Source organism: Bactrocera neohumeralis, chromosome 5 (genome assembly GCF_024586455.1).
Source record: "Bactrocera neohumeralis isolate Rockhampton chromosome 5, APGP_CSIRO_Bneo_wtdbg2-racon-allhic-juicebox.fasta_v2, whole genome shotgun sequence".
NCBI lineage: Eukaryota > Metazoa > Arthropoda > Insecta > Diptera > Tephritidae > Bactrocera > Bactrocera neohumeralis.
Genome location: NC_065922.1, coordinates 56,985,621 through 57,012,718, shown reverse-complemented (window position 1 = coordinate 57,012,718; position 27,098 = coordinate 56,985,621). Strand labels below are relative to the sequence as shown.

The window sequence follows — 27,098 nt, the reverse complement described above, 5'->3', positions numbered from 1 at the left end:
CTTGCGTACTTGCGAATATTTGTTGTACAAAGGACTTGAAAAGCAAATGTGTGTCTATTGACACAGTGCGGAAGCAAAAACATGAAGTACATTAATCGGTTAATGGTATTGCCACGCAATTATGAATGACAAAAAGAAGAAGTACTATATGCGAAAACAAGTAGGAAGGCTTAAGTGAAGGCATTGCCAAGAACTAGTGATCTCGCAATTTGAAAGAGTTCAATACGTGAATATTTCTAAATGTCTACAGATTATGGTTCAAGTAAGCTCAATATTCGTAACTGGATGTCTAACCCATGTATTCTTGTTTCTGGTATACTTCTGACTTCTATTATAGTACACTTAATCACTCATATTCACTAATATAAATTACTAATTATTCGATATTTATCATCATACTAATACTAAGTTCATTTCGATGTTCCGTACTTTTTTAAAAGAAAAATCACAGAAACTTCAAATTTAATGGAGAATGTTTTTTATCATTCGAAAGAACATTGTTTGGCATTTACTTTTCGAAGATTACCTATTTCATATGTTGGCCGTGGCTACGTCTCAGATGGTCCACTCTTTAAATTTTCGATGACTCTTTCGAACATTTCGATTTGTAACTGGTGAATGACAAAAGTGAAGGGCGACTGTCCGCATAGACCTTAGACATTACATATCCCTACAGAAAAAGTCTAACGGTGTCATATCACACGATCTTATGGGCCAATCAACCAGCACAAAATGTGAAATTATCTGCTCACCGAAATGTTCTCTCAATCAATCCATTGATTGATACGAAATGGCGCCATATTGTTGAAATCAAATGTCGCCAAGATTACGTGCTTTAATTTCAGGTATCAAAAAATCTGTTATCATGGTTCGATAACGGTCGGCATTGATGGCTACGTTCTACCAACATCATTTTTTAAGACATATGGACCAAAGATTCCACCAGCCCACAAATCACACCAAACCCTTATTTTTCTAGATAATATGGTAGCTTTTGAATCTCTTCAGATTGCTCTCCTTCCCAGATGGGGTAGTTTCGATTGCTTACCTATCAATTTAGTCATAAATGGCCCCATCCTTGAACAAAGTTTGGCTCGAAAACGGCAGACCTTCTTGGAACTTTTCAAAAGCTCATAGAGCAAATCAATGTCGCTTGGGAAGGTCAAGCGGCTTCAGTTGTATTTTTTACGCTTTCAATTTAAGATCTCGAAGTAAAATGTGCCGAGTCGCTCTATACGTAAGTCTCAGCAACTCAGACGGCGTCGAATCGACTCCTCTCAGCCACGGCTGCTATACATATATTTTTCACTGCGTGCTAGACGGGGTCTATTTGGTCAAATATTACTATTACCATTTTACAAGTATATAAGTTGTTTTTGACTTTGTGGGCACAGGAGTAGTAGGTTGTATAGTTTTGCATAAACAGATGAACTTTAAGAAATGAAATCGACTCGCCATTCTGATTGATTTGGTGTTCAAAAGATAAATACACATTTACTTTATTACTAACTTAGGCATGTCTTACGATTTTTCTTGCCCGGGGTAAACACATTTAGAAATTTTGTGGAAGGGTGTCTCCTCTTAATCGAATCTCTCATGAAATACATATTAAGCTGCTTAGGAATATAAGAGTTTTGAAATATTTTTTCTATTCTTGTGAGTATTTATCAGCATTTCCAAAAACAAGATGATAAATACTGTATTATCATGAAGAGCTTGCAACTTATTGTATAATAGATCTCAACTGGCAAGAAGAATTCACTATATAATAGTCTTTCAACATAATTCAAGTTCTCACCATTGAAGAGGAAAATCTTAAGATCTGTTTGCAACAGCAACACCAATACGCTTACATACTCCGTTCTCGAGGGAGAAACATTGAAAAAGAAGCAAGCAATAGAGATGCTATTGTCTGAATCGATGATACGAGATGTTCAAACACAACGCAGGTGCCATGGTGCAAGCGATGGTGATAACAGTAAATGCCAGCACAGCAGAAAATTGCAAAAGATGCTTTCAGAAAAAGAAAATGCGAAGCAGCAAACGCAGAAATGTGGTGAAAACAGGTATAAAAAGAGTAATGCCAGTGAGAGTATCACTCACACGTACTGCCACACGCGACTGTACATACTGCTCAGGTGTAGCAAATCGAAACATAGGAATTTAGCACTAAGAACTTTGCTACTAGACGCAGCAAGCAACATCAAGCGAAGGCGACAAGTCACGGAGCGGTGCAGCGGGTGTAAGTAGGTGCGATGTGCAATATCAAAAGTAGTTATGTCTCTTGAATGTCCGCAAAGCTGCGACCGAATCGTTATGGCGTTTGGTGTCTTCTTAAAAAGTTTGTGCGAGAGTATCGCAATTCCACTGGGTGAAAAGAAAATCCGAAAACCAAAACGACTGTATTGCGTTGCTGAAATGCCTCTAAAGGCGGTTTTTATAATTCTATATATATGTATGTATATATGTATATGTTTGGTGGTGGTGTATATCTGGTCAGCTGGTGATTGTCCAAGCCTAAAGTCATACTGCTAAGATCCAATCAGTTCGTTGACGGTGGGGTTTAATTTTTAACACAATGCGCTCTATGTGTTGTTGTTCTTCAGCCGGGTAATTGCTATTTGAATCTATTTATGGTCGGCCAATGGAACATCCGCTCCATTGTCATCGATTAGGGAATCGGGTTCACCTTCTTCTGGCGTTATATTTTCACTGCCATTCAGCAGGCTGGAGAAGTGTTCTCTCCATAATTTTGGTATGCTCTGGGCATCAGTCACTAAATCAATTCTGGGGCTTATACAAGAGTATGAAACCTTCTGTTAGTCGCCGTATCTTTTAGTAGAATTTTCGAGCCTTACCCCTGTCGGCCAGCTTGTCAAACTCTTCGCACTGACACATTTCTGTCTCTTTCTTTTCTCATCTCTCGGTATCTGTCCCATCGATTGCAACATTGCGCGGTAGGCAGTCTGATTTCTCTACACGGTGACACGGCACTTCTCAACGCACCACCTCTTCTTTTGACTTTTCCGAAAACGAATAGTTTCGTTTGCAGCTGTACGAAAGGAGCTAGAAATACCGCCCCACAGTTCCCTTATATCGAGTTGCTGAGAAGTGCTCTCAGAGAGCAGGAGTGCCAGTCGAATAGAAAATCCTTATGCTATCTGTTGTAATTGTAGCGTCGAACCTTCCGGGTGTTTGTTGACGTGCGTTTTTTGCTACACAGAAGCGGTTGCGTATCTTGGCTGCAACACGATAGTGGTCCGCGTCGATGTTAGGACCTCGGAGCGTACGCATATCTAGAATACTGGAGACGTGTCTTCCGTCTATCACAACATGATCTATCTGGTTGGTGGCTTTACGTTCTGGAGACAGCCAGGTAGCTTGATGTATTTTCTTATGCTGAAATCTAGTACTACGGATAACCACACTTTGGGCCCCGGTGAAGTTGATCAGCCTCAACCCATTTGGGGATGTTGTTAAATTCGCCAAGCATGATGTTGACATCGTGGCGGGTGCAACTGTCACAGAAGACATTTTTGGTCACATCGGCTTTCTCTTCCGTTGGGTAACAAATCAGGAATATGTTGAAGAACTTCGCTTTGATGCGAGTTCTGAATAGACGTTCAAACACCGGTTTGAATTTCAGTACTCGGCGACGGAGTCTCTCTCTCCCTACGAATCACACACCAAATTTGCGCTCCATCATGGGGTCACTGCAGTAATCGCATTTCTTGAAGGACGGTGAGGTCAGCGACTTCTGAGTATTAGACTTAAATAAGATATCTTGAACATTTCTGTAAGCATGAGCGTCTAACAGCGTAGAAGCACAACCAACCAAGAAGAGTTCCTGCAGAATGATGTAACAAATCATACAGCGTGTGAAGCTAACACTTTTTTGAAACGATTATTATTAAAAAATCAGCTGTGAATGACTAGTTTTGAGCTGAAATTCGCTGGAAAAAATTGTTTAAAATTTGGCACACTGTAGTACGTACCTTAAAAATTATAATTTTTTTACTAATTTTGATTCTAACTTTTATTGATGTATTTTAAGGTAGGAATGTAGTGAATAATATGAGCAATTAAACACTTTCTAATATCAAATTATTTGGCAGCTAAGATCAATATAAACTATTAACCAGCTGAGTCATAAGTGGAATGTGGTATGCCTGATAAAGCTTATCCTGTAAGTCGTGAGCACAGATCAAAGAGATATGTGATGACGTTTAGCTGACAGGCAACACGATTTGCCGCTACCAAAAAAGATGAACGAGTTGACGGAAACACTTACAAACATATGTGTTTGTTTTCTGGCTTGAATAAATTCAATTTGTGTTTATAGTGCACAACAAAAATCGAGAAGGTGCAGCATTGGTGGAAGTACAATATTTGATAAATGGTTGTACGTAAGAGTGGGACATATTGTATGTTAGAGTAAATAAGGTCTGTAGCATAGCTGATATTTATGTTTTATTTCACGAAATCAGGAAACTAAAGTTAAAAACTTGAAAACAATCATAGTTCGTGTTAATTTTTAATGTGTATGTTCAAAATTGAATGGTTAAATTCCCCCCACCAGTGGCACAGTTGACAAAGTCTTTGATGAGTTTTAAATAGTATAAGAAATAAAAAATAATAATTTCAGTAAGGAGTAGTTAAGAATAACTTCATATATCTGGTCCTTCATAGAATAATACAGGGAATTTATGTTAGTCAAGGAAATTTAGCTCCAAGCACGTTCAATGACTGCAGCTAATATTTCTTTATCTTAGTATACCTTCCGTGTTGACCAGCCCCAAACATTTTCAATTACGTTAAGATCAGATCATGAAATTAACGTTTTGATTCGAAATAAACTCCTTTACTACTCGAGCGATATGAATAGGAGCATTGTCATGTTGAAAAATCCAAGGAATTGGTCCAAAGAGATTCCTTTATTTTGGAAATACGGACAATGTTTTCAAGCAAACGCTGTTCATTTTCTGATCGATAAAAATCAAGTCAATTGTTCCATAAAATGGCACTCCACACTACCCCCCCAACATTTCGGCTCAACTCTTCGCAAATCGTGAGGATGTTATTAAAAGCCATCAGAGCCACCTAAATTAAAACGTGTTTCATCAGTAAAGACAACTGAACGTCAATCATTAAGTCGAGCGTCAGTTTCACTCCAGCTCATGTATTCTTTCCCGAATCGAAGCCGTTTTTCTTTGCGTAGTTTATTCAGAAGGGTCTTATTTTTGGATTTTCAGATGTCTTCTGTTTGTACGCTAAACAGCTGAAAGATTTGCCTTTGCTCCGGCTAATTCCTTAACCTTATTTGCATACTTAGTCGAATTTGTAGCAATTATAACAATTTTGCCTACTGATTGTCCAGATAATGTGATCTCGTTAAGATGTAGGCCAAGTTTTTTCGCAAAATTCGCCACAACGAGATGCCCAACGCTTGAGAACGATGTGTGAATGATTGACAATCTTCCTCAATTGAAACTCTATCGGCAGTAATATTTCGATACTACGGGCACTTCTTTGTCTCACTGGTTTGCTGCCCCTTTTGGTCTACTTTTGCGGCGTCCCTATTGAAACCTTTTATAATTAATGTCCTTGTAGTTGTTATTTAGATCTTTTTATATAAGGTTGTGAGTTCTACCGGTTTTGAATTTATTTCATTGTTAGTTTTGAAAAAAAAAATAACCACCCTAATATAAATAGTGCACACAGATTTAACGTATTAAGACACAGTTAGCAGCTTGAGCGTGACGGTGCAATATGCAATGCAAACGGAACGCGTTTTTGTGAGTGTCATATTTATCACTTCAGAACCGGAAGTCACAGGAAATCTTTCACGTTCTCACACAAACATAACTACAGACACGTACGCCGAAATGCAAATGCCACGACACTCCTATAAATATTGAACAAGCCAATATAAATTGCGTTGTATGCAAGTGTGCTTGTAAGTGCATGGGTTTCGCGCTGTCTGGATTCATAGAAGGGATTTGGTTGCAGTGAAGGAAAAGTTTTAATATCGTTCATTCAATTGCTATTAGTAATCGCTTTCAAGGAGGTTTTGGTAAATGGTTGTGACTTCAACTTCTTTTGTGTCAATTAATAAAACCAAATAAAATGCGCTCAGTTGCTGAGTCAACCGCTAGTGTGTAAATAATGAATAGATAGTCACTCTTTCATATTCATACATAAACAAATTTCTTTCAATGTTTTTTTTTATATATGTATAATGAGATAACTCAAAAAAGTTCAGTTTATACATGGAATCTATTGGTGGAAAATTTTCTATAAAACGGGTTATTCGTTTCTCTTCACAGCCACCCACGTGCTGACAGTTCACATCTGTTCTTTCATACTAGTCTACCACACACATACATAAATGCTCACGCTCATAGATCATGCAGCCGAAACGCGCACACTTCTGTTATGCGTTTTTTTTCATTTCGTTTCCTGCATAAATTTCGGTTATAATTTGTTAGGAATTGCATGATTGCTTTTATATGTTATTCGTGCACAAAATGCGCCAAATTTCCCATACTTTTTAATTTTTCTGACCATCTTCATACGTTTCGTGGCTGGAGAAACTTATAAATATTATTTGACAAATTAAATTTGAATGTCTTGGCTTTCTTCTCTTTCAAAATGAGTTAGGAAGAAAAGGGAGCACTTCAGCGGTTGTCAGAAGTTCAGAAAAAGCTTTAAACTAAATTTTTCTGATTTTAAATGGATATAAGAGTTATTTCTCTATAGAAATATAAGTGTAACTGTGCTTAGTTACCCAAATTATGCATTTAAAATTCATGGCATGAGCTACTAAAATAGGTAGAATTATATTTAACTTTTTTATAAATTAGCTTTTAATGTAAATGAACAAATGAGGATTATTCCAAGAAAATTCCGTATTTCTTATCGATTTAGAAAATGTATAAAGCTATGTAATATCAAAAACTCTCCTAGCATAGAAATAGAATAGAAAGACTTTGTGGGTAGATAGTTCAAGATAGTTCAAGATAGCTCAAACACTACCAGTTATAGAAATGTTAACAGTAAGAAATCCTATATATATATTAAAAATGTTGGGAATTTACCGATTAAATTGCAAAGCAATAAAAGAGATTTCTCGTGTTGAAATATTGTTGATGAGTTGACAGCAAATGTAAGTGATTCATTAAGTGATATTTTGTTATAATTGAATTGTGTTTATAAAAAGAGAAACATGGGTGAAAATTATAAGCAGTTGATTCGTGATAAAAAACGTGCAATTAACAAAAGGATTGATGGCATAATATAAATGATAAGTATTAAGGATCGATTCAAAAGTGCTGTTTCTATACGGGCAGAGTAGGTAACGGTTGCGAGAAGCCGGTTTGTTTGGAAGACCTTCCAAAAAATGGAAAAATTCTGTCTAGAATAGGCAAGCAAGTATAAGAACTGGATACTTGAGCAATATCGAAACGTTCGACCTACAGTGCGCCGAAAACTTGTCCTTTGTGTGCCACTTTGCTACAGAACGATATGAAGAAAAATGTATTGTAAAACCGTTAAGTTCTCTCAAAGTCAAAAGACACAATGAATGCTCAAATGTATGGCCGATTTATGAAGAATTGTACAGTTCCTGCTCTCGAAGAGCATTTTTCTTATACTTCGGAGGGAATTTTTCAAGACGATTCTGCGCCATGTTTTTTTTCCTTTCATATAAATTTTAGTCAAAAAACTTAGATATGCATGATTAAAGACCTAGTGTCTTCCTCCTCTGCCTTTATATTAAATAAAATGTTCCAAATATTTAATACATAATAGTCTTTTGTTTAAATGTAAGCAATTACAATCTTAATAATAATAATATTTCGATGTAGGGCGGTTTTCATGACCGTCCGTGTCCATCTTCTATCACTCTCTCTCTCTCTATATTTATAAATTTTAGCAAAATTAGAATTTCATTATATAACACCATATCTTTTATCATATTATACTATAAGTAGCAAAAATGTGTTTATAAATTCAATATGGTACTCATATGCCATGACAACTGCTGCCTTGTGAATTAAATGCCGGTTATTTGACCAAAGCAGAATTCAAGTATTTGAAATAACTAAACAATTTTATAAGTTATTCATAGTTATTCATAGTTATTACATATTTCAAGGTTTTGACAAGCGTAATTAATAACGTAGCTTACTGTATTTCTATGAAATTTAATTACGGCAAAAACGTATTTTATGTAAATTTGTAATGAACATTGGAAACAATAAAATAAGCTATTACGAAATCTATAAAATCATAAATACTACTGAATAACCAAATATGTGCAGTTTACAGTCATATTTACTCACCTGATATGCCGTCATAGGTCCACCATTCTTCCCAACTAACTGCCAATATCACTGTAAATTAGAAAACAAATAAATTTATAAAATAACTTTTTTGTATATTTATCAGTTTAACTCAATATTTATATTTTAGACGCGATTTGAAAATATGTAATAAACTGAAGCGGTGTTTAGTTTTTTTTGTCCTCCAGTCTATGCAGCTAAAAATATCTGCGTAATGATGAGTTTATTAAACAAGAAGAAGAAAATACAAAAGATTGCTTAGAAGCCCTTGATTCCCATCGTTCAGTTTGCATTGTTTGCAATTTCTTCAGTGGTTGAACTATTGCTTTAGACAAAATTTCGTGAAAATGAAAAAGTTGTACATTCAAGCACTTCATTCCGATCATTCATTAAAGAAAAGGACGTGTGAATAATTTAAGATCGATGCAAACAGACGGACATACCTAAATGCAAATTTCTTGACAAATTTAATATACCCTGCTAAGGCTACAAAAATATTTTCATTGAAACCTATTAGTATTAAAGTATTTGGGTAAATTTTCAATATACATATATTTCAACTTTGTGGGAAATGGTTAATAAAATTCCACCAAGCATTTACAAATATTCAATTTTAAAAACAAATATAGACAACTTATGGAATAAAACAAACAAAATTCCTGAAATATTAATGAACAATTTGCCGTTCCTCGAATCAACACGCTTTAAAAATATTTTACTTGTAAAAAAGTACTTAAACGGAGTTGAGATTTTGCTGAGTCTGATCTTACAAAATAATTAAATAAACCTTAAGTCTTTAAACCAAAAGCTTCACAAACAATGCAATGAAATTTAACTCCTTTTAATTTAGTTTGTATATTTTTGTTTTATAAATAATTTATGACTAACTCCCTGAAATTGGAAGCTTCAAATTATAATCAAGTGCAGCCGAAAGACATACTGAGGTTTTCTATTACAAATCAATCAATCTAATTTAGCTCATGTCACCTTACGCTATTTTAGATAACTGTTAAATTGAATATATTACATACATTGTGACAACAAAGTACGCGGAAATTGTAAATAAAACGGAAAATATTTAATTATGATCAAAATTTATTTTGCCGCCTTCAAAGTAATCCATACCAGATGTAATGCACTCTGCTAACGAAGCCAAGTACACAAAGATCTATGTCCAAATTCAACCAAGCAAAATTTTCTCTGGAAAACCCAAAAGACCATAAAAGGTATTAATCCAAAAAAGTCAGTAGGACATGATACTGCCGTAGATGTGCTCTCTTTGCTCTTCAACGCAATTCTGAGTTTCGGATACTAACCAATTACATTGGAAAAGTCGCAGATTATTCTGATAGATGACTTAACGCAGCCGTCTTCATACAGACCAATCAGTTTTCAACCTTGTCTTTCTAATATATTTGAAAAAGTGTTACTATCAAAGATGTCTACCTCCCAATAACTATATATTAATATAATACCGACGCATCAATTCGGGTTTCGTGCAAAACATAGCACGATTGGCCAATTAAATAGAACTACCAACGAAATGAGAAAAGCATTTGAGCACAAAAAATACTGTTCAGCAATATTTCTAGACGTAGTACAGTCGTTTGATAAGGATTGGTATAAAGAACTTTTATATAATATTACAAATATTCTACTTTTCGAATTGTATAAAACATTGGAGGCTTATTTAAATAATAGACAATTCGTGGTTAAAGTAGAATATTTCATACATTAAGAACGACAGGCAAAATTGGCTTTGAAATAAAAATTTTAAACTTTCCTAAGCAACAAAGGGATTTTATACAATGCGGTCTCAAAGCCGATTTCGACATATAGTATTCAACTGTAGGATACAACCTGTGCAACCAATATTGATATGATACAAATGTTCCAAACGTAAGCGCTTAAAAAAATCACGTATCCGCCATGGTACATGCGTAATGAAAATATCCAGGTCATTATGGTATTCCTATAGTAAAGAATGAAGTAGAGAACAGCAGAATGACACATATATCTAAACTCCGAGATCACCCAAACACAGTAGCTAATGCTTTAGTACATTCCTGCGATCAAACACGCCCAAAAAGGAGAGATATGCCGGCGTACTAAAGAGCAACGTATCACCAAAACAGCTCAATCACTTGCTTAAGCTTGTCCAGTTTTTAAATAGATTTAAGATTTTATAACTTATTGTTAGACTTTTGAAAGAAAGCAGATTCAATAAATAAAAAAAATTTGAAAAAACTACTCCTGTGTATCGACTTAAGTAGCTGCTTCAAATGACAGGTTGCGTTTAATTAATAATATTAATTAAAAACAGTCCCACCAACTTGCCAAATTACATTTTTTTGAATTATGATTCCCTCCGAGAATTAAATTATAATTTCGGGTCGCTGTTTGTCATAACGTATATGAAATCATACAAAGTACGATATTGATATTGCCCGCAAAATTTAGTCAAACATGAAATATTCGGCTATCTGCACGACATTTCTCAATATAACAGTACATATTTATCGTTAGACAATTTACAATTTAATAATTTATTCGATTTGTATGTAAGCTACAATTACAACTACATTAAAATTCCGCTGTTTTGAGAATTTTTAAGGTGACAAAACTGTATATTTTCAATTCAAATGAAGCTTTTATTAGCATATTGTTTTTACATTTACATTGTCGCTTATGCAGCAGCTGGATTTGATGTGTGTACAAAAGTTGCAACCTATCAATGTATTTACAACACTTTTATCCACATTGAGTGAACTAAATTGTATTAAATTTTAATTGAAATTTATGTGCTGCTTTAGTAATTACATTAATTGAGCTCGTAGCCAAGCGATGGAAGTTGTTCACCGGCACTTGTATGCTATTTTTTTGGCTATATTAAATAATTACGCTCACTCACTGTTCGAAAGGGATGTGCAAAATATATCAAATTTACGAAATTGCTTTAATAACATAAGCCAACGCTATAAACAAACATACATTTGTACATAGATAAGTATATATGTATATAAATGTATACGTGTGAGCGTTGTTAAAAGTGGTTCAGTTTTCACTACCATTAATTTCATTTTAAGTATTTAGTAAACTAAATGCATTATTTACCACTCACGAGATAACATTAACTTCGCACAACACTAACAACAACAATAACAGTAACAACAGCGCTGCCAATAACTACCGTCGTAACAAATAACTATAAGAGCATAACACCATTTACCAAGACTATCGACCAACTGAAAATGCAATAACTATTAGAGAGAGTGTGGGGGGATGGGCGCCCGCACCACACTCTCTCTGGCTCTCAATTCCAAAAGCTGACAAAAATAAAAACTGCGCAAGCGAACTCGAACGATCGTAAATGGTCTGTGCCAGTGTAGCACGCCCATACATGAATGGATTTCTACAATAACATTAAAAGGAAATTTAATACTGAAATCATCGCACTATGCAGTTATGCAACGAAGCCAACAACCACTCGCATACACTACTCACATAAATATATAATTGCGCGTTCGGCGGTTTGTGCCGAAACGGACGGACATACATACGAATATTCACGAAAAACTACTAAGCTGCTGAAACTGCTGAGGAGGAGTGATGAAAGTCATGTCGCTATAGGGGGGGTGAGCGGAATTTGTAGGAGAAGGAAGATTGCAGTTGGAAGGTGTTTTGCAAGAGTGTGAATAAGCGTAAAACTAGTGAAAACTATGAACGAGCGAGAAATGGAAAAGTGTAAAGTTCAATGCTGCGGCTGTGGTAATATACCCGACCGAAGGCAGTAACTGTGTGAGCAACAACAAAACATTACTCGGAACGAGCAGTTGTATTGGCAGCCAAAAATGTAGCGCGAAGGGTTAGTTGAAACATTTAGAAATCCATTAATTTCAATCATTGCCCATGACTTTGCAATATTATTGTGCAATTTTCACTCGCTTTAATATAATAAAATGGATGGTGGCGGAAGTAGAGCCAACACTAATGTTGCTGTTTTCTCGCGCCCAAACCATGAGCGGCTGCCCAGAACCGCATTGCCCGTTGGCCGCCAAGGGTTTAACACTTGCGTCTGGCAAACACACACACCACAAATGGCGAGTGGAGGTAAGACTGGGCAGTAGCGAAATTGGAAATGGCCTGTTTGCAGTTTGCTCGGAATTCATACATATGCACTCTAGCGAATTGCACAAAGCATTTTTGTTTATGGTGATGTAATTTGGGTCATTAAAAGGCGTTTTGCAAGGTTTGCTCATACAGTTAAAATTTTGACTTCATTTAATTAGAAGCTGAGGTTGTGTAGAGATAAAGATAGTGCCGTTATTATTCAATTTTATAAACCCATTCAAAAAAAATGTTGCTGCTTTGGAAACTTTGAAATCGTAGCTCCATAATGAAAGGAATATATATATTAACTTCGGCTGCACTGAATCTATAGTACCCTTCACAAGTGCATTTCTTAGAGGAAATATAGGTATAATTAAATCTGCATTCTTCAGAATATGGAGTTGAGGGCAGTATTGATCCGATTTTATCCATTTTTGCAGGTAACACATACCAATAATATGTCAAACAAAATGCAACGGGAACAGGTTGCAGTACTACTGCCAAACCAGCTCTACAGCGCTCGGGTGCCACAGTCCACGAAGACTCGGGCCCAGAAAAAGAAGAAGAACTTCTTCTCTTTCCTGAGCAGGTGACCGAGGGTTCCAACTGTGACAACAAGAGAGGACTCCGGAATAAGCCAAGTCAAGGAGTTGAAGGAAAAAACTAATCTGCAACCGCCTCGAAGGAGAATCTATCCTGAAGGAATTGGAGTTGAAACGGCTGGCTTGGGCCTGAGAGGAAGTGCAGGGTGGCCAGGCACACTCGCATGGTGCAATGCTTTGGATCCATCGTATGCTAATCACACTGAGGAGCATATCGCTGGAAAGAGGCAGCGTTCGACGGAAATCGAACCTAAGGCACTTTTGGAAAAGAGGAACTGCAGGGACGTAGCCGAGAATTTAGACGTCAAGCTCGCGGACGATAAACCGACACGTCTAAAGCAGCGGCGGAAGCCAATGAAAATTCGAAACGGCATTTAACCGTCGCGCTCGTAGAGCGCAGTACCCCGATGGGACTAACGGCACAGAAGCGGTGAAAGATTGTATCAATGAAGATACTGGGAGTCCTCTTTTCGAGAATAGACACCGAAGCAAGCGCACCTATGCCGTCCTTTGTTGGAACGAGATGACCAAAATTTTCACCTGACTAACGAGAAATTAAATCTTATTGCAAGAAGTTAATCTGTTTATTTGAGAATTGAAGTATTTTTCGTTTATGTAGTATGTGTTATGAGCACAGAAAATGGGTCTGGCAGTGAACGAGGGCAAGACGAAGTATCTCCTGTCATCAAACAAACAGTCGTCGCATTCGCGACTTGGCACTCACGTCACTGTTGACAGTCATAACTTTGAAGTCGTAGATAATTTCGTCTATCTTGGAACCAGCGTAAACACCACCAACAATGTCAGCCTAGAAATCCAACGCAGGATAACTCTTGCCAACAGGTGCTACTTCGGACTGAGTAGGCAATTGAGAAGCAAAGTCCTCTCTCGACAAACAAAAACAAAACTCTATAAGTCACTCATAATTCCCGTCCTGCTGTATGGTGCAGAGTCTTGGACGATGTCAACAACGGATGAGTCGACGTTGCGAGTTTTCGAGAGAAAAGTTCTGCGAAAGATTTATGGTCCTTTGCGTGTTAGCCACGGCGAATACCGCATTCGATGGAACGATGAGCTGTACGAGATATACGACGACATCGACATAGTTCAGCGAATTAAAAGACAGCGGCTACGCTGGCTAGGTCATGTTGTCCGGATGGACGAAAACACTCTAGCTCTGAAAATATTCGACGCAGTACCCGCCGGGGGAAGCAGAGGAAGAGGAAGACCTCCACTCCGTTGGAAGGACCAAGTGGAGAAGGACCTGGCTTCGCTTGGAATATTCAATTGGCGCCACGTAGCGAGAAGAAGAAACGACTGGCGCGCTGTTGTTAACTCGGCTATAATCGCTTAAGCGGTTTCTTCGCCAATTAAGAAGAAGAAGAAGTATGTGTTATGTGTGTTATACCATACTAACAAGAAGTCAATTTTGCAAAATATCCCTTCCTTACCCTTTCACAGAGTCTTTGTAGATTATACCTTTTGAGTTCCAGAAAATTGTGACTTCCTGGGCGATAGAACGGTCCCCGCTTTCTTTAGACACTCAGATGAAGTCCATTATTTCAACAGCTTTTTTTGTTTCTGCTGTATAGCAATGAATCTATGTTTTCTGGAATGTGACGCAGAATCTACTTCGAATTACCTTCAAAACACTGCTAAGAAGTGGTCTTACGGTTGTGATTGTTAACCGGATTAAATATCGTTCATTGTCTCTAAAATTTCATCCATGTTCTAACCAACACGATTTTAATAGAAATCGGTGATATACCGATAGTAAGTCATGTACTTTGTCAAGTTCTCCTCTGTGGCCTGGCTCATTAAACCGACTTGAAACCAAGTTAAAATTCGTTTAACCAAATTTTGACTTTCGCCATCAAAGTCACCAACCGATATTGTTCTTGCTCTATTTTTCTAAAATCCTCGCGTAAGCCCGAACTACATGAAACTGTGACAGTAGCCATCTACGAGAATCCACTAGACGGTACTAAATTTCTTCTACTAAAGTGGCGAAAGCAGTTTGTTGCTAAATCTTTATTAGGCCACCCTGATAATTATTTTGAGTTAAGTAGATTTTCTGGAGAATTAGAAATTCGTAATGTTATTACATTATCTTCATAACTTCAAAAATATGTTGTATAAGGGAAGAGGTGTTCCCCGACTCATGGTTTTTTTCCCAAGCCCAAAGAAAGCACCTGAAGGACCTTTATCGTACCGACCTCTGCTCAACCTACTGGGTAAAATGTACGAAAATATAACACGAAACCGCTTGGAGTTTGCAATTCAGGAAGCCTGAGGATTGTCAAAAAGACAATAGGGCTTTATAAAATAATATCCACAATTGACACAGTACGACATGTAGTCGATACTGCAAAACGTGCTGAAAGTGGCAAAAGGTGGAAAGGTGGCACAAAAAAGTGCTGCGCGCTGATTACGCTGGATTTCAAGAATGCGACCAACACGCCAAAATGTGCACTCATATGCAAACCCTGTTATTCAAAATTAGTTATTTTAAAAGTATAAAGCAGATTTATGATATGGACAAAGGCACCAAGAGCTACTCTATCTTGAGTGGAGTACCCCAAGTGCCAGTATTAGGCCCGCTATTATGGAACCTCATGTATGACGGGGTGCTAAGAAGACAGCTACCAAAAGACATGAAACTAATAACATATGCAGACGATCTCATAGTGATAGCAGTGGCTAAACAATTAGTCGACCTAAGAAATAAATGCAGTGAGCGCAGTGGTCTACTCCAATGGTTCTCTTCTGTGGGTCTGGAACTGTCTAAACCCTAAACAGAAGTTTTACTTATAAACACCAGGAAGGTAAAAGATCGAATAGAGCGCATCATAGGGGAGTGAGAGATTGCCTTACACCCGTAGCTGAAGTATTTGGGAGAAATATTGAACTCCAAATTATAATTCAAGGAACACCTAGCGTATTCTGCTTTATCGAGAATGATGACCAATAGGGGACGCATGGGATCCAGCCGTCGTTTTTTGATAGCAAAAGCAATGAGTTCCGTAAAAATGCATGCAGCCCAATATGGATGCAAGCACTGGATATAAAAGCGAATGCTAAAAATATAATTGCAATGCAATTTGAATAATAAGTGGTTTCCGGACTATATCAACCGACGCTGCTGATAGTATCGGCAAAGATCCTCATCCAAAAGGGGCTGGACTCACAGACTTATTCTGGACGTCCACTCGTGGATAGACAGACGGCATGGGGACCTGGATTTCCATTTGACCGGAATAGAATATATACTGTTAGCGAAATGTTTGCTTTCATAATGACAAAACTGAGACTTTTTTAATAGATTAGGCGTACGTCAATCTTCACAATAGAAGAGACTGAAATGTCCTGTTCCTCCCACGAAGTAATGCTTAATCGGTAGTTCCGTGGGAGAGTCTTGAGTTGGGAGTAGGTTAGGTTTAGCGCATTAAAATTCCGCTCTGTGGCTTTCAATGCTTCCCAATACTACGAAAAAAAGTTTATCGAGTATTTTAAAGGTAAAGCGTACGTTAAATTTGGTTTGTTTCACAGCGTGGAAGAAGCTTTTTAAATATAAAAACAATAATGAAGTATTTAAAAATGTCATCTCTAAATTCAATGTTTATTTCTTTGCAAATTAATTTTGAAAAATCGCTTTGGCAAATAACTAAAATACATTGAATAACAAAAATTAACTTTTTTCTACAAATATCTACGATATGAAAAAAAAATATTTGAGTTGTATTATATTATTTTCATAAAAAGATTTCACGCAAGCAATAAATATTGAATTTTATTGCGTGCGTGGGCTGACTTAGAAGTGTTGACAAGTAAGATCATCGCAAAGTTTTTGGTGCAATTGTTGTAAACTATAATGAGTGCGTAAACAAGTGACAAATACAAAAGCAATATATGCATTGAAGAGATATTTGAAAACAACAAGGGAGGTGAATGGAAATTCAGCTACAACGAACTCAATAGTATTGCTTCTTGTATTTGTATTAATACACGCCACATTTCCACGCTCATTTCTCAAGCCACGCCAATCGTTTCGTAATTTGTTAACTTCCACTTAAAAACAAAAAACAGTTTCCAGGTGAATGCTTTGCTTTTTTGGGCTTGCGTGCCAGCAATTTAGCTGCGCTGCAAATTGAAAGCGCCAGTCTTGGTTCGTTTTCAAAGCTGCGCATTGTTGGTGCAGCAATATGCCAACAAGTTGAAAGGGAAGTAATAACATTAGCGCAAAGTTTTTAGACTCCGATTTTTTCTGTATTCGTGTATACACGCGGAGAGTTATATGCAGCGCCAGTTGCTGCTTACTTTCGTTTTCTAGTGAAGTGCATAAAATTTTGTTCAATGACTCAGCGCATTTCCACGTGACGCCGGCCTGCAAGCAGACATGACGAGTGGGGCGGTGAAGTGGTTCCACCATAAATGCCAGTGTCGCAAAGAAATTTCTTGCTTTCACCGCTTCTCTTTCGTTTTCTTCAAATTTCATTGCTGCTTTTCATGCGGTGCTCGCGAGTAGATAATCCTTTTATGCCTTTATGCCAATCGTGCGCCTGTCAGAAGGTGTCGAAATGCATGTCGGCGCCTGTCAAAGCGCATGAAATGCGATGAAATTTTGCTGAACCGTGTTCCGTCCTGCGCATTGCTGCGGCGCATATTTATTTGGCCAAAGTTGCTTTTAGAAATTGCAAACTAAAATTTAATTGCAACTCTCCGTCCGGGACCAAAGTAAAGTAAGTTCTAACGTTGCTTATTTGCAGTCAGACAACTTGCCGCATCATTAAGTTGGTTACTTCACGGCAGATGAAATGCAAATAGAGTGATTTAATGAACAAGTTTAAAGAACGGGAAATGGCGAAGGTAGAAAAAATCTACCAAAATCTAAACCAGGTGAAAAAATTGGTTCGGCAAAAAAATTTGGTCAATAAAACACACTCATTCCACTCGCTGCGCACCGGCATTTGTGCCGAATATGCTGCTTTGACAGAGTGCAGCCATTCGTATTCGCAGTTAAATGCAAAGTTAAGCTGCGAGAATTCGAAAAAAAAAATGAAAAAATGGGGGAAAACAAATAGTAGCAACTGCCCACATCAACACAAGCGCAAACATTAGCACACTTGCACAGCACAGCGGCAAATACTTTGAAAAACACATTAATGTCGGCATATCAACACCAACAGCACCGCATTCACCGCTCGGCAAACAGCCGAGCTCAGGCTTTTGCAGTCAAAAGCGCAGCTCATTCATATTAAGCACTCGCAATGTTGTTGTAGCGCCTTGGCGGCTGCCACTTCACCAAAGCAGCACTTAATTAAGTTAATTTACTGCGTCTGCTCTCAAGCTCCACCTCAAAGCGTCCGTAACACCGCGCACGCCTCTACCGCAAAAGCACGGGCCTTCAAGCGCTTGCATATTTATACGCATACATTACACACACACACCAACGCTATTATGTCGGCAAATGCAGACAGTGCTTTAGTTGTGGGCATTTGCAGCTTAAGTGCGTTCTGCCAAGTGGCATTTCGGACATTCAACATTTCGTTACACATCTTCGTAACTTCTCTTATTCACTATCTTTGCTTCGTACTTTTTCTACCTATCGCTTGCTCATCTATATAAATTTCTACTCTGCTTAATGTCAACACTTTTTCAGGCTCAATTGCATGTGCAGGTGTATTGTAGTTGCCACTTGGTGGTAGAAGAGGGAAGAGGGAGAGAGTGCTGCAAGTTGCTGACGACTTTGTTTTTGGTTCCTCACTGTTATCTTTTCACAGTTTCCAGCTTAATTATTCTTTCTCTTTTTTTCGTCTTTAAATTATTTGATTTTTTAGCGTTGGTATGCTCCAGCTCAAAAGTACCGGTTTTTTTTTATTTGCAACAAGTTATCATGTGGTTGCACAACATTGTCGAGTTGAGGGCGACGCCAACGCTAACTAAGGCGCTTCGCGGGGACTCGTGTTTGATGAACTATATGTTCGGTTTGCAGAGACAACTTCCTTAAAAGATTAAGTGGCGACGGTGAATGGAAAAAAATTCAACACTCATAATATCTTTTTCGAGATTGATCACTATACATTCTATATAATACTCAACCAAAGGGACGAACTATGAGGTATAAAGTCAGCCGGAAGATTGAAAATCTTTATATTAGTTATTTCGGGGCTAAGGAAAGTACCGACCCGATTTTACGCATTTTAAAGGCTCGAGCCCTTGGCTCGACGGGAGTAAGCTACTTCACCAAGGTCCTCAACCTGTCAGTAACCCTAAGGTTTTAGGTGTGACTTTCAACAGCCTGTGCTTCTTCACCTCTCACATTACCGCGATTTTTGCCAAAGTACAGAACTGCAGCAAAATCCTCAAGTCGCTAATCGACAAAGAAAGACAAAGAAACGTTGTTGGCAACATAAAAGGCAATTGGTCGGCCGGTCCTTAATTACCCCACATCAATTTGTGAAACGCAGGCTAGGAAGCTACAAACATGTCAGAAAACTGCAATCCGGACTACGACAGGATGCCTCTTGATGTCTCGCATCGAACAATAGTGAGATCCGCATGCTCCCAGTTAAGGAGCATAATGAACTCCTCTCCAAGCAGTTCTTGCTAGGGTGCTCTCGCAGAAATCATCCCAGGAGTCACCTGCTTGTAGCGAAACCACCTTCTAGGAGAACCAGGATGTCATTCCTGAACAACGTCCACGACAGCAAACAATATGCCGACCACACTTCGGACGCAACTAACTTCCGACAAGCGCTGACTGACATTCACAGTGGAGCCACTAACATCTTCACCAACTCCCTCTCAGTGAATGGCGTACTTGGAGTCTCATTATAAACGAATAGCTCGAGTTGCCGCGAGATTCGAAAGTGAACCTTGCGCAGCTTTGTTCTGGATACTGCAGCAGGTTAAACTTCTACTTATCCAAAATAGACCCTGACTATCAAATACATGTCCAATGAGTCTTTGCATGACACCAGCCACCTCTTTGCATGCTCTATAAACCCTACAGATCTCGTACCCTTCTCCGTATAAACATTTCCTGGGCCTACCTTTGGATGACGTCGATGACAACTTATCTAATTCTTACCATCCTAAGGGGGATTAGGTACCCGTTGCAACAACAACAGCAACCCAGTTTTGATAGAAAGGAATATTATTATGAGGAAAACAATCTCTCCGAATTTCAATAAAAAATTTCACAAATTGACCGATAACCTCACTAAAAAGTCAGTCAATGGCTTTGAGGTCCACTTATTCAATGACCCGATTATAACCAATTTTTGACCTGAGATAGCTTATCATAAAGGCACTATTTCTGCAAAATTATATACCAATATATTCTTTGGTGAGTGATTTTTATTCGGTAAAGTAGAAAAATCAAATGAAATTTGAAATTGAGTTAAATTTTCACATCGTTACATAGGATTGACAGGATAATGTTAAGTACCAAATTTGGTTGCAATTACCCAAACAGGTCCTGAGATATGGTATTTTACATTATGGTGGAGGCTGCTAAGCCCATTGTCCAATAACGATATCAGTCATACGGGGATGTGCGTGTTTTAGTCAGCTTTCACCCCCTTTCCAGACTATCGGAGCAAATACTGAAAATAGTTGTATTGAGCGTTGGTCGATGCAACTTTAGCGGCTTGGGAAATGTATGTACATATTAAAGGAGGGCCACGTCCACCTTTCAAAAATTTTCAAACCACATAGACCCCGACTATATGCCGTTCCTTTTGAACTTAACAACCTTGTAACAAGGCTCATCTTCAATATCAACTTTTCTGGGGTACAAAGGCACATGCTTAAAACTATTCCATATATAACTCAGTGAGTCTTAGATAAAACCACTTTTAGGGGCCCAAAGAGAAGCCTTGCTGGCATTTTGTAGCACACTGTGATAATACATAATAATAACCATGCCCACCATACATAGAACAGTTTATCGATAAGTCAAGTTTAACCGGTTTATTCAGGTCAATACAAGCGATATTTTAATGAAATTAAGTTATTTTTTATCCACAAGCTAAATATGAATTAAATTGGTGTAATCCCCTAACCCTTAAATAATATTAGTATAGTGATATTTTCTAACCTATAATTTTAGTTATATGCGAAATTTGAATGCGATTCATTCAGAATATCGTTGCGCAATTAACAATGAATTCTTTGACAATACGAATATGTTTCATTCTCGTACACCAGTTTCCACTGTTTCCCTTACTTTAATGGCGCCAGCAATCAATGACGCAACATAATTGCGCCCATAAAACTGCACCCAACAAACATAAACACTTTTAAATTTGAATTGCCACAATTATCAGTATCTCCTTTTCCAAATAACTGTCAATAGCTTTTGGCGATGGCGAGGCGTAAACCACCCGGCAGCGTCGCAATTGAAAAAAGCCATAAACTATAAAAGTTTCATTGTAGCGAAGTGTCATTTTAATTTCCTGCAATATGCGAAATGACAAATGCTGACAGCAACAACATTGCCTAAACACACCCACATACACGCCCATAAACACCCATCAAGGCAAAAGTGACAACAATATCCATAACACATACCCAAACATATATTATAATTGAAGGTATAGCGGCAATTTGCAATAAGTGACAAAATATCAGTGAAAGAGAAAAGTCGCAGTGAAAAGGAAGTCCGCTACGGCTTGTCATTACACTTGACAAACAAACAGAGCAACATACTAAATAAACCAGCGCTTTGAGTCGGTTAATATGCAAACAAACAGCAACAAATATACAGATAAATAAACAATTGGCACACCCACATTGACATTTCGTATGACGGCTACAACAGGCGAGGACACCGGCGACAAAATATCACTGCAGACTGCCACAACATGCAAACACACTTGCATACATACAAAGAAGAAAATAAAGTAAATAACGAATTTGATTATCTTCCTGCGGTGAGCAGGCGATGAACGAACGGGTGAACTAAACCAAGCAAAGTGATGGCGAAATTTAATAGGGAAATGTAGTGAAAGGCAGCGCAGTAAAGGTGTGGCGCCGCTGTCGAAGGTGAATAAAAAAGTAAACGTTTAACTTGAAAAATTAAAGCGCTAAAAGGAATGGTTGATGGACAAAACCTGGCGCAGCAATAGCTTGCTTTTAGGCGTGAAATGTAATAGCCATCATAAAGTTGTTAACAATTTGCGAAAAATGGTTCCAGCTGTATATGTATATGGGTACGTTTAAATATATGTAAAAAAGAAATACTTTAGTGAACCAAATGTCCCTCTCCAGGGTTGTGCGCTGAGTTTGGGAACCACCACGTAAAAACAACCCTAGTGAAAAAAAAGAACAGCCTCGGAAAAGAATCCCCCCTTCGCATTTACTACAGTGGACAAAAAAAAAGCAGAGCAAATTCGATGTGGCATTCGTGTTGGGAGAGAGACTCCGTCGCCAAGTACTCGCGTGCGCCTTTTACGTCAGGGTGAGCAAAGGGGTATCTTCACAGGGGCCCGAAATATAGTTATTTATAGTACTAGTTGACAGCATAGAAAAACTTATCAAGCTACCTGCCATCTCCGGATGGAAAAACCACCAACCAAATCGATCATGTTGTGATAGACGGAAGACGTGCGTTCGCTCCGAGATTCTATTTGTCATAAATAAGTAACACGACACTTACGACCCATATGGTCCGTATTGAAACATTGTACTTTGCTAATACGGTCCGCCTTAAGTGGTCCCAAGAAGTAATTCATAGATTGTCAAACTTGTAACATATGGTCTATCTTAAGTGGATTGTAGATATACTTCTTAGATTGGAAGATTAATATTTGTATCTAGGCTTAAGAAAAATATTGTATTTAACAAGTAAGGAAGGGCTAAGTTCGGGTCTCACCGAACATTTTATACTCTCGCATGGTAAAGTGATAATCGAGATTTCATAATACGTCATTTACATATTTTTCAAATACCGTATTTTTGTAAAGTTTTATTCCGCTATCATCATTGGTTCCTAATGTATATACTCGTATTATACGGAGAAGGCATCAGATGGAATTCAAAATAGCGTTATATTGGAAGAAGGCGTGGTTGTGAACCGATTTCACCCATATTTCGTACATGTCATCAGGGTGTTAAGAAAATATTATATACCGAATTTCATTGAAATCGGTCTAGTAGCTCCTGAGATATGGTTCTTGGTCCATAAGTGGGCGGCGCCACGCCCATTTTCAATTTAAAAAAAAAGCCTCGGTGCAGCTTCCTTCTGCCATTTCTTCCGTAAAATTTAGTGTTTCTGACGTTTTTTGTTAGTCGGTTAACGCACTTTTGGTGATTTTGAACATAACCTTTGTATGGGAGGTGGGCGTGGTTATTATCCGATTTCTTCCATTTTTGAAATGTATATGGAAATACCTGAAGAAAACGACTCTGTAGACTTTGGTTGACATAGCTATAGTAGTTTCCGAGATACGTACAAAAAACTTAGTAGGAGGCGGGGCCACGCCCACTTTTCCAAAAAAATTACGTCCAAATATGCCCCTCCCTAATGCGATCTCTTGTGCCAAATTTCACTTTAATATCTTTATTTATGGCTTAGTTATGACACTTTATAGGTTTTCGGTTTCCGCCATTTTGTGGGCGTGGCAGTGGGCCGATTTTGCCCATCTTCGAACTTAACCTTCTTATGGAGCCAAGGAATACGTGTACCAAGTTTCATCATGATATCTCAATTTTTACTCAAGTTACAGCTTGCATGGGCGGACGGACGGACAGACGGACACGACAGACGGACAGACGGACGGACGGACAGACAGACATCCGGATTTCGACTCTACTCGTCGCCTTGATCACTTTGGTATATATAACCCTATATCTGACTCTTTTAGTTTTAGGACTTACAAACAACCGTTATGTGAACAAAACTATAATACTCTCGTTAGCAACATTGTTGCGAGAGTATAAAAAGAGAAAACAAAGAAAAGGAGGTCAGCTGCCCACGTAAACTTAACGTAATTATTAATTGGCGATCCTGCCAGAAGTGGCGTAATAATTAATTTGCACGGCAACGAACACAAGTAAGGTTCGATGTCGCGAAGCTGCAATCACAAGAGACAGCCGAACGATTTTCTACTAGACTTGCACTCCTACTCTCCGAGAGCACTCATAGACAACTCGGTATAAGGCAACTGTGAGACGACAACTCAAGCTCCTTACATGCAGCTGCAAATGAAATTATTGGTTCTCAGAAAATTAAAAGAGCAGCTGGTACGATAAGGTGTGCTATGTCGCAGTAGAGAGAAAACAGACCGCCAACCTCGCAAGGGTACAATCGACCAGAACACATACGGAATGGAATAGATACCGCCGGGGGAAGCAGAGGAAAAGGAAGTCCAACACTCCGTTGGAAATACCAGGTCGAGAAGGGCATTGGCTAGACGTGGTAATCCGATATCAGCAGTTCCAACAAATGAGCAGCTTGGGGTGAAAAGAATGTAGGCATAATTTCAGAACTACATATACTTGCAATATTGTGGGACCCGAGTAAACCGACTGACATCGTCATGCTGATAATTTAAATATAATTCAAGTCATGCTGATAATTTAATTATAATTTTTATTGGGTCACTATTGTTTTCTGCTGGGTGTTACCAACTTCGAAGCAAACTTAATAAACCCTGTTCAAGGTATGCCAAAAACAATTTGCTAAAAATAAAACGGCTACGAGTGCTATGCTAACCTGTCAAATTGCTGTGGCAATAATAAAGAACCGATTTAAGATAAACCTTCTTCGAAATGCGTTTCTACTAATGCTTTAAAATGCTTAAAATATGCCTTGTATGAGGCATCTATTTTTGGCATAACCAAAAATAGTTAATGTTGTTTTCTTACATGCGTGCAGTGCGCTTCAAAATCAATATCATAAGCCAAACCCTTGCTTAGGGTCAGGATAGGTCGTCATTAAAAAGTAATTTTACTCATGCACGCATTGATATGTCTAAAGCTGGATTCGCAAATGCGTATGTATAGATTTATTTGTGTGTGTGCATTGTACGTTTTGTTGACAATTTACATTGTTTAAAATCTTGTTGATGCCTCAACTCTACACATGTTAGCAGCATTAGCATATGTGTAAGTTGAAGAGGAAATGACAGCTGATGACAGAAAAAGCGAGAAGCGTTAGAAAAACAATGTAGGAATGGAGGAAGTAAACACAACGGTGGCATGAAACCTTCAATCAGTGTCAGCAACATGCTTGTTCTGCGATTTGCCACACACGTCTACATTTTAATTTTACTTGCAACACGTTGCGTGATCTTACGACGCCACACCTTGTCTACAGCATTGAACCATATAAGTTATTTGAACGTGTGTGTGTTTGTTTGTATATAACCCTTATTTAAAGTTTACTGAACACGCCTTCGCTAAGTGCTCACTTCTTGGAACATAATGGGCTTCTGTAAATTGTATCGGGTGATTTTTTAAGAGCTTGATAAATTTTTTTTAAAAAAAATCGCATAATATTTGCAAAATCTCATCGGTTCTTTATTTGAAACGTTAGATTGGTTCATGACATTTACTTTTTGAAGATAATTTCATTTAAATGTTGACCGCGGCTGCGTTGGTCCATTCGGAAAGTCCAATTTTGGGCAACTTTTCGAGCATTTCGGCCGGAATAGCCCGAATTTCTTCGGAAATGTTGTCTTCCAAAGCTGGAATAGTTGCTGGCTTATTTCTGTAGACTTTAGACTTGACGTAGCTCCACAAAAAATAGTCTAAAGGCGTTTAATTGCATGATCTTGGTGGCCAACTTACGGGTCCATTTCTTGAGATGAATTGTTCTCCGAAGTTTTCCCTCAAAATGGCCATAGAATCGCGATGCCACACAGCTCGCATGGCGCCATCTTGTTGAAACCACATGTCAACCAAGTTCAGTTCTTCCATTTTTGGCAACAAAAAGTTTGTTAGCATCGAACGATAGCTTCACCGTAACGTTGCGTCCAACAGCATCTTTGAAAAATACGGTTGATTCCACCAGCGTACAAACCACACCAAACAGTGCATTTTTCGGGATGCATGGGCAGTTTACCAAGATCATGCGATTTAACGCCTTTAGACTATTTTTTGTGGGGCTACAAAAGTCTACAGAAATAAGCCAGCAACTTTCCAAAGTTTCCGAAGCTTTAGGAAAAGTTGCCCAAAATGGACTTTCCGAATGGACCACCTAAGACGCAGCCGCGGTCAACATTTAAATGAAATTATCTTCAAAAAGTAAATGTCATGAACCCATCTAACGTTTCAAATAAAGAACCGATGAGATTTTGCAAATTTTATGCGTTTTTTTAAAAAGTTATCATATATATAAGCCACCCCTTAATGTTGGGTTGTTCGCATTCTTGGTTATTATTGAATTTCATTTATTGTAATGTTCATTTTTCATGTTAAAGTTTACTGCACACACACGATGTCTTGTTTGTTGAAATAATGGCATTTCAATTACTCAAAATGCAAAGTGCTTTAGCAGAAAAACTTGAGCTCGCCATATGCAGCAAGCAGCCGAAACGAAATGAAACGGAAGTGTCGCACGAAAAAAGAGTGCAACAAGCAGAAATCGAAAAGTATCCATATCAACAAGCACTCCCCCTCCCACCACGTCACAAAAGTGTGGTGGCATGTCCAAAGGCAACAACAACAACAATTTCACCTGCAGCCGCCTTTACCGTTTCCTATTACTTTATGACAGCGCAACAGCCCAGCAACATGCACACTGAGCCGCTTAAATAGCAACAGTTATAGCAGCCATAAAGGAATTATGTTCGTCTTTATGTTGCGACGAATAAAACTGCGCCAACCAAATTCAAGTCCAAGCTCGTTGTATTCACTTTTATCGCATTTCTGAGTGAGCGGCAACAAAAGGAAAAAGAAAAATGCAAATGTTTGTTGCCCTGTCGTTTTTCCGTGCAGTTGTTAAAATACGATTTGATATTTCCGGTTATGTGCTGGTTTTTTGCATCTACAATTTTTGCCCCTACTTCTCGCTCTCCCTGCGGTATATCATTTTTTG

The 27,098-nt window shown here is 38.1% G+C and overlaps 1 protein-coding gene across 1 annotated transcript in view; it reads right to left on the bottom strand.

Moving 5' to 3' along the window:
* Nucleotides 1-27,098, bottom strand: part of LOC126758794 (carbonic anhydrase-related protein 10) — a 171,246-nt gene that overhangs the window by 73,008 nt on the left and 71,140 nt on the right. Inside the window, exon 3 of the mRNA XM_050473176.1 lies at nucleotides 8,343-8,393. Within this exon, the coding sequence (XP_050329133.1) occupies nucleotides 8,343-8,393 (51 nt within the window). The remainder of the gene's footprint in view (nucleotides 1-8,342; nucleotides 8,394-27,098) is intronic.